The sequence below is a fragment of the Musca domestica genome, unplaced genomic scaffold (genome assembly GCF_030504385.1).
Source record: "Musca domestica strain aabys unplaced genomic scaffold, Musca_domestica.polishedcontigs.V.1.1 88, whole genome shotgun sequence".
In the NCBI taxonomy this organism is placed as follows: domain Eukaryota; kingdom Metazoa; phylum Arthropoda; class Insecta; order Diptera; family Muscidae; genus Musca; species Musca domestica.
In genome coordinates this window covers 2834561-2847443 of record NW_026712428.1, presented here as the reverse complement: position 1 = coordinate 2847443, position 12883 = coordinate 2834561, and the positions used below count along the sequence as shown (strand labels likewise).

Sequence of the window (12883 nt, the reverse complement as noted above, 5' to 3'; positions counted from 1 at the left end):
GCTTTGTTTCAAATGGTGCATAATTGCCGCATTCAGAAATAGGCTTACGAATGCTGGTAAAACATCATCATACAATATCAGAAATATTGCAGATCCGATAATAATTGTTGAAGAGGGATTTAAATTTAAGTGGTTTACAATTTCCACTAGAATTGGGATCAATAAAAATCTTTGAAGAAAATAATTCAAATATAAGTGTTAACGTTTTGGGTACGAGGAAAATGTTGTTGTTGGATCATATCGCGTCACTAAAAAAGAGAAGCCTGTACATATCAATTTGCTGTTGTTGGAAAATGAAAACGATTCACACTACATACCAGTTAAGGATATATCAAGGTGAATTATGAAAATACAATACACATAAATAATTCTAATAACACAAACATATATACTTATTTTTTTTTAGATTATTGGCATCGAAACTTTCCTCAGGAAGAAATCATCTTAAAATATGTAATACATGTTTTTATTACACACCAGATTTGAGACTTTTTGAGGGAAATAAGGAGAATTGTAGTGGTGTTATCAAACATTTCCCCAAAGATAGTGAGAATAGATTAGCACTTGCAAACTAAAAGAAGCAAATGGATGTCCCCGATTTTGAGTGTGTTTTAAAATATACTGGGGGAGTGAGTAATACTGTAAATAAGCATGTTCCATGCGCTTTTGGTTTTAATGTAAAGTGTAGTTGTGATAGCAGTTTAGATAAATATTATTCTTATACCGGTGATAACGCCGCTGAAATATTTTTAGAAAATTTAGATAGGGTAGGTAAGAATATTTATAATAATTATTTGAATGTAAACCGCCCAATGACACCATTAACATTAAATGAAATGTATGTGATGACGAGTTAGGTACAGATAGAGTTCGTGATCATTGTCATATAACTGGACGGTATAGGGGAGCAGCTCACAATGAGTGTAATATAAATTATACAATTTCAAAATTCATCCCTATTTACATCCACAATTTCTCTGCTTATGACTGTCACTTATTTGTAACAAATTTGCTGAGTACAATTGAAGGGAAAACAAATATTATACCTCACAATAAAGAATTGTGTACATCATTATCTGAAACAATAAAATGAGTGTTGGTAGATATGATACACTTGAAGCATTAGCTAGTTTCTGTGTCCTGACATCTATAAAGAAACATTTTTCAAACGATGATGAATTTAGATTGATGAGAAAAAAGGTATATTATGTTATGTATACATCGACTCATTTCAAAAATTAGATGAAACTGCTCTACCCCCTTTTGAAGCATTTCATAGTAAATTAAACGATAAAAGTTGTAGCGCAGAAGACTACGAACATGCAAAACAAGTTTGGGAAACATTTAAATGCAAGACAATACGTGATTACATGGAATTATATATAAAAACTGACGTCCTTCTTCTAACAGATGTTTCTGAAAATTTTAGGAAATCATTTAAACAAATTCACAAACTAGATGCATGCCAATATTACACAGCTCCTTGTTTATCTTTTGATGCTATGATTTGTCATACGAAAATAGATTTCGATTTGTTAACATGTTTAATTTGTTTAAAAATTGTATAAGAGGTGGCCTTAAACAATTCTATAAAGACATACCAAAGCAAATAACAAATACATGAAAGATTTCGACAGTAGTAAAACATCTAGCTATTTAACAACAATTTGTATAGTTGGGCACCAATACCTGCCTACAGGAGATTTTGCGTAGGTTGATCTCGACAAGACGCCTTTTGATGCTCAGACAATAAACAATTTTAAAGTAAATTAACAAACTGGATATGTGCTAGAAGTTGACTTAGATTATCCAGAGAATCTTCACGATAATCATAATGGTTTACCCTTTTGTCCAGAAAATAAGAAAATTGGAACTTCAAAGTATCCAAACTTTGCTTCAAAACCAGATTTTGCTTCAAAAACCAATAGATTACATGAATCTAAAACACTTTTTATACCCTCCACCATACATAGTATGGAGGGTATATTAAGTTTGTCATTCCGTTTGTAACACCTCGAAATATACATTTTAGACCCCACAAAGTACATATATTCTTGATCAGCGTAAAATTCTATGTCAATTTATCGATGTCCGTCCGTCTGTCCGTCCGTCCGTCTGTCCGTCTGTGGAAATCACTCTAGCTTCCGAACGAAATGACATAGGTTGATGAAATTTTGCTCAGATGTATATAATGTGTGCAGGACTTTTGGTATTGAAAATGGGCCATATAGGTCGACGTCTTCGTATAGCCCCCATATAACGGTACCTCCCGATATTCGGTATTTCGATGATTTTAGCGACATTTTTCACCGGAATTGTTTCAAATTTCGTATTTAATTTTCGCAATGAGTACTACAACCTATGACAGAAAATTGCCTATGTAGGTCCACATCTTCGGATAGCCCCCATATAACGGTACCTCCCGATATTCGGTATTTTGATGATTTTAGCGACATTTTTCACCGGAATTGTTTCAAATTTCGTATTTAATGTTCGCAATGGGTACTACCACCTATGACAAAAAAATATCTACACACGTCCACATCTTCGGATAGCCCCCATATAACGGTACCTCCCGATATTCCGTATTTTGATGATTTTAGCGACATTTTTCACCGGAATTGTTTCAAATTTCGTATTTAATGTTCGCAATGGGTACTACCACCTATGACAGAAAAATATCTACACAGGTCCACATCTTCGGATAGCCCCCATATAACGGTACCTCCCGATATTCGGTATTTTGATGATTTTAGCGACATTTTTCGCCAGAATTGTTTCAAATTTCGCATTTAATATTCGCAATGGGTACTACAACCTATGACAGAAAAATATCTACGCAGGTCCACATCTTCGGATAGCCCCCATATAACGGTACCTCCCGATGTTCGGTATTTTGATGAGTTTAGCGACATTTTTCACCGGAATTGTTTCAAATTTCGTATTTTATTTTCGCAATGGGTACTTCAACCTATGCCAGAAAAATATCTACGCAGGTTCACATCTTCGGATAGCCCCCATATAACGATATCTCCCGATATTCGGTATTTTGATAATTTTAGCGACATTTTTCACCGGAATTGTTTCAAATTTCGTATTTAATTTTCGCAATGGGTACTTCAATCTATGACAGAAAATTGCCTATGTAAGTCCACGTCTTCGTATAGCCCCCATATAACGATACCTCCCGATATTCGGTATTTTGATGATTTCAGCGACATTTTCCACCGGAATTGTTTCAAACTTCGCATTTAAAGTACGCAATGGGTACTACCGCATATGACAGAGAACTGTCTATGCAGGTCCACATCTTCGGATAGCCCCCATATAAGGGTACCTCCCTATATTCGGTATTTTGATGATTTTAGCTACATTTTCCACCAGAATTGTTTACAGTTTCGTATTTGAAGTTCGTAACGAGTACTAAACCCTATGACAGAGAACCGTCTATGCAGGACCACATCTTCGTATAGCCCCCATATAACGGTACCTTACGATATTCGGTATTTTCATGATTTAAGCGACATTTTCCACCGGAATTGTTTCAAACTTCGCATTTAAAGTACGCAATGGGTACTACCACATATGACTGACAACTGTCTATGCTGGTCCACATCTTCGGATAGCCCCCATATAAGGGTACCTCCCGATATTCGGTATTTTGAAGATTTTAGCGACATTTTCACCAGAATTGTTTATAATTTCGTATTTGAAGTTCGTAAGAAGTACTGCACCCTATGACAGAGAACCGTCTATGCAGGACCACATCTTCGGATAGCCCCCATATAACGGTACCTCCCTATATTCGGTATTTTGATGATTATAGCGACATTTTTCACCGGAATTGTTTCAAATTTCGTATTTTATTTTCGCAATGGGTACTTCAACCTATGACAGAAAAATATCTACGCAGGTCCACATCTTCGGATAGCCCCCATATAACGGTACCTCCCGATGTTCGGTATTTTGATGAGTTTAGCGACATTTTTCACCGGAATTGTTTCAAATTTCGTATTTTATTTTCGCAATGGGTACTTCAACCTATGCCAGAAAAATATCTACGCAGGTTCACATCTTCGGATAGCCCCCATATAACAATATCTCCCGATATTCGGTATTTTGATGATTTTAGCGACATTTTTCACCGGAATTGTTTCAAATTTCGTATTTAATTTTCGCAATGGGTACTTCAATCTATGACAGAAAATTGCCTATGTAAGTCCACGTCTTCGTATAGCCCCCATATAACGATACCTCCCGATATTCGGTATTTTGATGATTTCAGCGACATTTTCCACCGGAATTGTTTCAAACTTCGCATTTAAAGTACGCAATGGGTACTACCGCATATGACAGAGAACTGTCTATGCAGGTCCACATCTTCGGATAGCCCCCATATAAGGGTACCTCCCTATATTCGGTATTTTGATGATTTTAGCTACATTTTCCACCAGAATTGTTTACAGTTTCGTATTTGAAGTTCGTAACGAGTACTAAACCCTATGACAGAGAACCGTCTATGCAGGACCACATCTTCGTATAGCCCCCATATAACGGTACCTTACGATATTCGGTATTTTCATGATTTAAGCGACATTTTCCACCGGAATTGTTTCAAACTTCGCATTTAAAGTACGCAATGGGTACTACCACATATGACTGACAACTGTCTATGCTGGTCCCCTTTTTCGATAGCCCCCATATAAGGGTACCTCCCGATATTCGGTATTTTGAAGATTTTAGCGACATTTTCACCAGAATTGTTTATAATTTCGTATTTGAAGTTCGTAAGAAGTACTGCACCCTATGACAGAGAACCGTCTATGCAGGACCACATCTTCGGATAGCCCCCATATAACGGTACCTCCCTATATTCGGTATTTTGATGATTATAGCGACATTTTCCAACGGAATTGTCTCAAACTTCGCATTTAAAGTTTGTTATGGATACTACAATCTAGAACAGAAAATTAACTTTGCTGGTCCATGTCATCGTATAGCCTCCAGTACCTCCCGATATTCTGTATTTTAGTTTTTCCGACATTATTCATTTCGGTGAAATTTTTGTATTTGAAGTTCGTAATGGGTACTACTACCTATAACAGAAAAACCGTCTATGCAGGACCACGTCTTCGTATAGCCCCATACAAGAGTACCCTCTTATATTAGGTATTTTTATATCCTCCACCATAGTATGGAGGATATATGAAGTTTGTCATTCCGTTTGTAACACCTCGAAATATACATTTTAAACCCCTTAAAGTATATATATTATTGATCAGCATAAGATTCTATGTAGATTTAGCGATGTCCGTCCTTCTGTGGAAATCATTGTAGCTTTCGAACGAAATGATGTAGGCTGGTTGAATTTTACTCAGATGTATATAATGTCTGCCGGACTTTTGGTATTGAAAATTGGCGATATAGGTCCACGTCTTCGTATAGACATATAACGGTACCTCCCGATTTTCGGTATTGTGATGATTATCGACATTATTCTTCGGAAATGTTTCAAATATAATTTTTAGAGTTATTTCCAGGTCCACTTCTTTAGAGAAATTAATCTCCAGAATTGTTTACAATTTCATATTTGAAATTCATAATGAATATTACAGATTACGACAAAAAAATATTTATGCAGGTCCACTTCTTCGGAAAGCCTCAATATAAGAGTACCTCTCTATATTTGATATTTTAATGATTTTAACCAAAGGATATTTTTTGCCCTCCACCATAGTATGGACCTCCATAGACAATTTTCTGACATAGGTTCAAATTCGAAATTTTTGAACACTTTCGGTGAATGTGGTTAAAATCATGCAAATACTGAATATAGAGAGGTACAGACATATAGGGGCCATGAGAAGACGTAGACCTGCGCAGATAATTTTCTGTCAGAGTACGAACATAAATACGATAAACATATATGAGGAAATTGTTTGATTTGTTTGTTTGTAATTTATGGTCTCAAAAACGCTATGCAGATCTTCCATAAATTTTATATTGGACATTTCGAGCTCTATGAGGTATCTGGTACAAAATATCATAACAGCAGAGTGCATATTCCGAAAGTTTGAGATTTTAACACCAAATCGGATGAAACATGTATATGGGAGCAAATTTGAATGGTATATATGGGAGCTATAACCAAATCTGGACCGATCTTTATAAAATTAAAAACATAAATTTCTTGACTGTATCTTATATATGGTACCAAATATTACTCTTGTATCGTGTATTTTACGAATTTGAGGGACTTAAATACCAAATCGGATGAAACATATATATGGGAGCAATAGCTATATCTGGAACAATTTTATCCAAAATTTGATGTACTTGCTATGATGATTGTACTTGCTACGCTGAATTCGGTCTGATGTACAAAAATTCAGGACATTTGGACTGATATTGGTCATTTGGTGCACAGTTAACCCGAAATCGGATGATGATATATATGGAACCTATATCAAACTCTTAACCGATTTCGATACAATTTTAAATATCTATTTCTGGACTGTATCTGATATCTGGTCCCAATATCACGGTAGTGGAGTGCAGTGTGCGTGAGTTAAAGACGAAATCGGATGAAACATGCATAAGGCAACTTTGGCTATATGTGAACCGATTTTCACTAAATTTGATGTACTTGCTTGTAGGCTGAATTCGGTCAGATTTACCAAGATTCAGGCCATTTGGCCTAATAAGCGCCATTTGGTGCACAATATACCTGAAATCGGACGAAGATATATGTGAGCTGTATCCAACTTTGGAACTATTCTCACCAATTTCAATAGGATTCGTCCTTGTGCCAAACAAGTATTTTTTGGGAAATTTTAGTTGCAGGGACCGACATGCATAAATTGGCTCAAAATGTGGTTCTAATGACCTTACCACTTACATTTTCATGATTCTAAGCCCACTTATCACGAGAATCCTTTGCAATTTAATTTAGAAGTTCGTAATAGGTATATATATATATATATATATATATATATATATATATATATATATATATATATATATATATATATATATATATATATATATATATATATATATATATATATAGCTATTACGAACTTCTAAATATATATATATATATATATATATATATATATATATATATATATATATATATATATATATATATATATATATATATATATATATATATATATATATATATATATATATTATTGTTACAACTTTTAAAGGGTAAAATGTTTGTTCTAGTTGCATATTTTACGGCCGAACATGTAAAACTATACATTTGTTTACATTAAGATTAGCTTGAATTCAGGTAATTATATCTCATGTCTTTATAAACCCAGAATTCAAAACTGTTGTTGCATGTTTTTTCAGTTTTATGATTTTACGACCCACATGTATTTTAGGTAGGTTTTGCAACTGTACACCTGTTACTAATACTAAGATTGCTTTTAAAACAGGTAATCATATATTATTTACTTTTAAGCCAGGATTTAATCCATTTATTACCAGGTAACCGTTGCATGGAACACGTGTACATGGGATCAGGTAAACATTTTTTATACCTGATTTAGGTCATTCTCCAGGATCTATATAGGTATACAGAAGTGAGGTATAAATTTGGTTTGCTTATTGTTTAGACATCAGTACTTAAAAGTGTGTTATAGAGCATAGTTGCTTGTAAAAGAGTGTTACGTGTTGTAAAAAATAGAATATTCAGTATTGATTTTATATATTGTGTATTATTGTGCGTGTTGTGAAAAATAAATATTATTAATATTATATTGTGAGTATTATAATAATTATATATTTTCGATTCCTTTTGTGAAACCCATAATGCCCAGACTACGTAGACAATCCACCGTCCAAAACATTGAAATTATCGCCAATTTCGGGTATTGCCAAAGCACGAAACTCGTCATCTAATATTTGGACACAGTTACATTGTCATTTAAATTGTTGTTGTTGGTTGCGTTATGTTCATCTTGAACTTGCAACAATATTTCGTCAAGTTCACCTTCGTTAAATATTGGCTTCTATTTTCTTCAATACATTGTTTATAAACACGACAAGTATTTTCATTATCGCTCTGCAATAAATCGTTAACTTCATTTCTCCATGGAAAGTATAACATCACCAATGACCGGAAATAGTCGTCTCTATTATTATTGACGTTAAACGATGGAAATCGTATTATAGCTGGGCTTCTCCTCTTGTATATATATCCTGAATTATTTCTTAATCGGATAGGTGCGCCAATATGATTACGATCTGAATCTTCATATTCAAGAAAATCATCGTCTTCCTCATTTTGTGACCGTGAATTCCTTAATTTCGCAGAATAACTGTAATAGCCAGCAAAATATGCTAAGCATACATTTTCTAAAATGTCGGGTCGTTGAACATAGTGGTCAAGAATATTAGATTTAAATATGTCTGTTGAGTCTCTGTCTAGATTCTGCAAGTCTTGTTTTGATTTTAACATTCGGACACGTTTTTCTGGTGGAAATGTGTTAATGTAAACTTCGGCACTGCTACACTGTGACATAAATATACCAAGTACATTATACGATGCTTCTTGTGCGGAGACTTCGGATGCATTGATGAATTTGTTTCCAATATGTTGCAGCCTTTCTTTGACCGAATAATTCCCATCTCTGATTTCATTCATTGCTTCTTGCAATAGTCTTGAAACACCCCTATTGAACTTATTAATGTAATTCACAATGTACGAAACGCAAGCATATGCATCCAAAACGAATTGAATGTCCATATTAGATCTTTGCATTGACAAAATAGTTGAATTAAATGCATTTATTGATCTGTCCTTATATAACCTCTTTAAAAAAACTTGCGGTTTTCTTATTGAAGATCTTAGTGCTAAAATATAATCTTCTTGGCTCAATCCAATGCGACTATCCGAAAGAAAATTTTGAAACGATTGAAGTTCGTCTTCTTGAAATATTGGTATATTTGCATTTAACAAATTATGTATCCTTTCGAAATTTTCTTTGTGCTTTTTGTGTTCTTCAGGATTTGTGTCTTCAGGTAACGGCAATAATATCTGTGTTGATGGCATTGGAGGATAAGGGATATTGAAGCGACAAAACTTTTGTCCTCTAATTTCACGTTGACATGTTCTAGTATGATTGTGAAGTTGAACATTGATGAAGGGTGTGACATCTGTATTAGATGAATCTGTGGTAATAAATTTGTCAATAAAATCAACTACGGGTTGAAATGTTGTGTTATCAGACAGGTTTAAATGAGGAGCTTCTCTTAGCCAGTAAATTCCATGCAAATGTGGAGAACCGCGTTGCTGAAATTCAATTCTCCAATAATGTCGTACAACCCAATGTTCATCAAATATACCTTCTCTTGATTTGAAGTGTTTAAACAAGTGGCGTATTCTTTGATCAAAATATCTGGAACATGTAACAGGATCCTTTCTTATGAGGTCATACTTTCTTTGGGTAGAGAAAGAATTTGCCTCCTCTTCAGAAATGTCGTTCCCCTCTAAAATTTTAACCAAAATCACTATCAATTCCGGCCATTGTGATTCTGCGGCAGACAATGTAATAAAGAATGTTGGCAGTCCGAATTGTCTAATCATTGCCAACACTTTTTTCTTTTCACTTTCCCAGTGAGCAGGAGAAGACCAAATACCTTTCAGAATGTGATATCCATCATCATGTTGTACCAAGTTTTGAACAAAAAGATCATCCAATACTTCGTTGGCCGTTATTTGTCTGGTCCCTAATTTCTTCCTTAGACATGTAGAAATACTGTTCTTGATGCGAGACAACTCGAGCTTTTTGTAGGAATACAAAACCTTATCAACACGAGCGCATCGTCTATCATATCGCCGGACTTCCGATTTTATAATTTTACCAATTGTGGCACTACAGGTCCTTTTAATTCCAATATATTGTAGGATACGACAATTCTTCTGAATCTTCATCCATCAACATATCGATTGGTCTTTGTCCCTCGCCCGGAGCAATTGATATACGTTGCAAAGGAAGATTTTCCACTGGAATATTATCTAATAAAGTTTCCTGAGGATTATATTCCTCAACTTCATTTTGCAACGTGCAGTTATTTTCAAATCGGGACAGTATTTGTTGGTCTTCCCTATTGGACACAAACGGAATTTCTTCCGAGAAATTCATATTTTGAAGCCAATCATCGGATATAAGAACGTTGTGCTTTCTATACAACTGTGTGTTTGCAAGATACCTTGCAGCTTGGAAAATTTTGGTCGGTCTAATTGTTTCAGTCATGAAACTATGCTCGTACATTAACCTGCGCTTCAGATAGACTTGTACAACTTCTGTTTGATCTATTGTTCTCGGAAGTACATTTACCGTTGAGGATAACTGAATGGGAACGTTAACCACAGCACCCCTTACACCACATTGACGGTTATAGCCAAGAGAAACTATTCTCATGAGTGGAATTCTAGGTGAAACGAATCTTTCTTCCAATGGCGTTAGTTCTCGAAGAACATTGGGAATTTCTGGAAAATGAAGTCCATTTGATAAACAAATGGACGGCACTTTTCCCCCGCTAACAATCTTGTGGCAAGTATTGCAAAATGCATACTTATTATCCTCTGAGGGAAATACTTCAGATAAGAAGAATACCTCATCAAGTGTCGGGTATTTTTGTAGTAAATTATTTTTCCTAATAGGTTTAATTTGTTTAGGGAACCATAGTCCCCCACAACAGATACAAATTTCAGTTGGACCCTGTCTGACATTTTCGTGAAAGTCATTTAATGCTCTTGACCTGTGTCGCGAAGAATCTACTTGTAGTCTCTCCATTCGTGATATCGGCGAAAGGTTCTGCCTTATTTCAGAATTTCTTAAAGACTGGCGAGTATTCTCGTTTATTCGATTTAGAGGATTCAATCGATGCAGACGCACTCGGCAATTTCTAATATTATTCCGATTGTTGTCTGCAATTGCAGTTACACGTCTAGCCTCTCGCCGTTGTTGTGTATTACGAAGCTGCTCCACGACGCGGTATTCTATATTTGATCTTCGTGCAACATGTTCCTCAGTATTTCGAGCTTGTTCAGATGCACGATAGTCCTCATTTTCTCTCCGAAGTCGGTGACTACTTGCATCCCTCTCCCTTTCTACCAGTCGATAAATCTCATCTTGCCTACGAGTCCTATGAGCATCCGTATTCTGTTCCTGTTCGAATATCCTATATTCTTCATTTTCCCTAAGGCGTCTGTGACTATTAGCATCCCTCTCCGTTTCTACTTGTCGGTAAGTCTCATCTTGCCTACGAGTCCTATGAGCATGCGTATTCTGTTCCTGTTCGAATATCCTATATTCTTCATTTTGCCTAAGGCGTCTGTGACTAATAGCATCCCTCTCCCTTTCTACTTGTCGGTAAGTCTCATCTTGCCTAGGAGTCCTATGAGCATCCGTATTCTGTTCCTGTTCGAATATCCTACATTCTTCATTTTCCCTACGATTTCGGTGACTAATAGCATCCCTCTCCCTTTCTACTTGTCGGTAAGTCTCATCTTGCCTACGAGTCCTATGAGCATCCGTATTCTGTTCCTGTTCGAATATCCTATAATCTTCATTTGCCCTACGATTTCGATGACTAATAGCATTCCTCTCCCTTTCTACTTGTCGGAATTCGAATTTTGGTCTTGCTCAAATAAACGATAATCTTCATTTTCCCTAAGGCGTCTGTGACTATTAGCATCCCTCTCCCTTTCTACTTGTCGGTAAGTCTCATCTTGCCTACGAGTCCTATGAGCATCCGTATTCCGTTCCTGTTCGAATATCCTATATTCTTCATTTTCCCTACGATTTCGGTGACTAATAGCATCCCTCTCCCTTTCTACTTGTCGGTAGTTCTCATCTTGTCTGCGAGTCCTATGTGCATCCGAATTTTGGTCTTGCTCAAATAAACGATACTCTTCATTTTCCCTAAGGCGTCTGTGATTATTAGCATCCCTCTCCCTTTCTACTTGTCTGTAAGTCTCATCTTGCCTACGAGTCCTATGTGCATCCGTATTCTGTTCCTGTTCGAATATCCTATATTCTTCATTTTCCCTACGGTTACGGTGACTAATAGCATCCCTCTCTCTTTCAACTTGTCGGTAACTTTCATCTTGTCTGTGAGTCCTATGTGCATCCGTATTTTGTTCCTGTTCGGCTGCCCTATATTCTTCATTTTCCCTACGATTTCGGTGACTAATAGCATCCCTCTCCCTTTCAACTCGTCGGTACGTCTCATTTTGTCTACGAGTATGGTGTTCATTGGTATTCCGAATTTGTTCCACACTTCGTATCAAAGAGGACCTTCTTCGATCTTGATGGGATATGCGATCCCTTTGTCGTTCTTGCTCCCTAAATTCGCGGCTTCGTCTCCTTTCTGCTAACGTTTGTGCGTTTCGAAGGCGGTCAGCAGTGACATTTTGTTCTCGGTAATTATTAAGTCTAACTGCCATTAATCTTTGTCGTTGCAAAGTGGATTGTCTACGTAGTCTGGGCATTATGGGTTTCACAAAAGGAATCGAAAATATATAATTATTATAATACTCACAATATAATATTAATAATGTTTATTTTTCACAACACGCACAATAATACACAATAGGGTAAGTGTGCCTAAGTTCGGCATGTCCCAGTAGTCGGCACTTTTTATTTTTAAGCCCAAATAAATGAAACTTTTACAACTAAATATATTTTGTTTACTTCAAATATATTGTCAGCTATCTTTGTGTACAATTTCGCTAAGAAAAGATGATTTATTCTAATAAAAATTAAATTTTTGTCTGTGAAGGTCCTCAACAATTCATATTCTTAAGAAAAGTACAATAAAGACGTCGAATCAGTTTAACTAAACAAAAATATTATATTTT

At 35.7% G+C, this 12883-nt stretch overlaps 1 protein-coding gene across 1 annotated transcript; it reads right to left on the bottom strand.

Annotated features, from left to right (window-relative positions):
- Positions 1 to 9902: 9902 nt before the first annotated feature.
- LOC131806773 (trichohyalin-like) lies at positions 9903 to 12514 on the bottom strand. The gene is made up of 4 exons (XM_059131424.1): positions 11677 to 12514; positions 11114 to 11635; positions 10228 to 10507; positions 9903 to 10122 (listed from the first exon to the last, which is right to left on the bottom strand). Exons 1-4 carry the CDS (start codon positions 12512 to 12514, stop codon positions 9903 to 9905), a joined length of 1860 nt encoding a protein of 619 aa, XP_058987407.1.
- Positions 12515 to 12883: the final 369 nt, after the last annotated feature.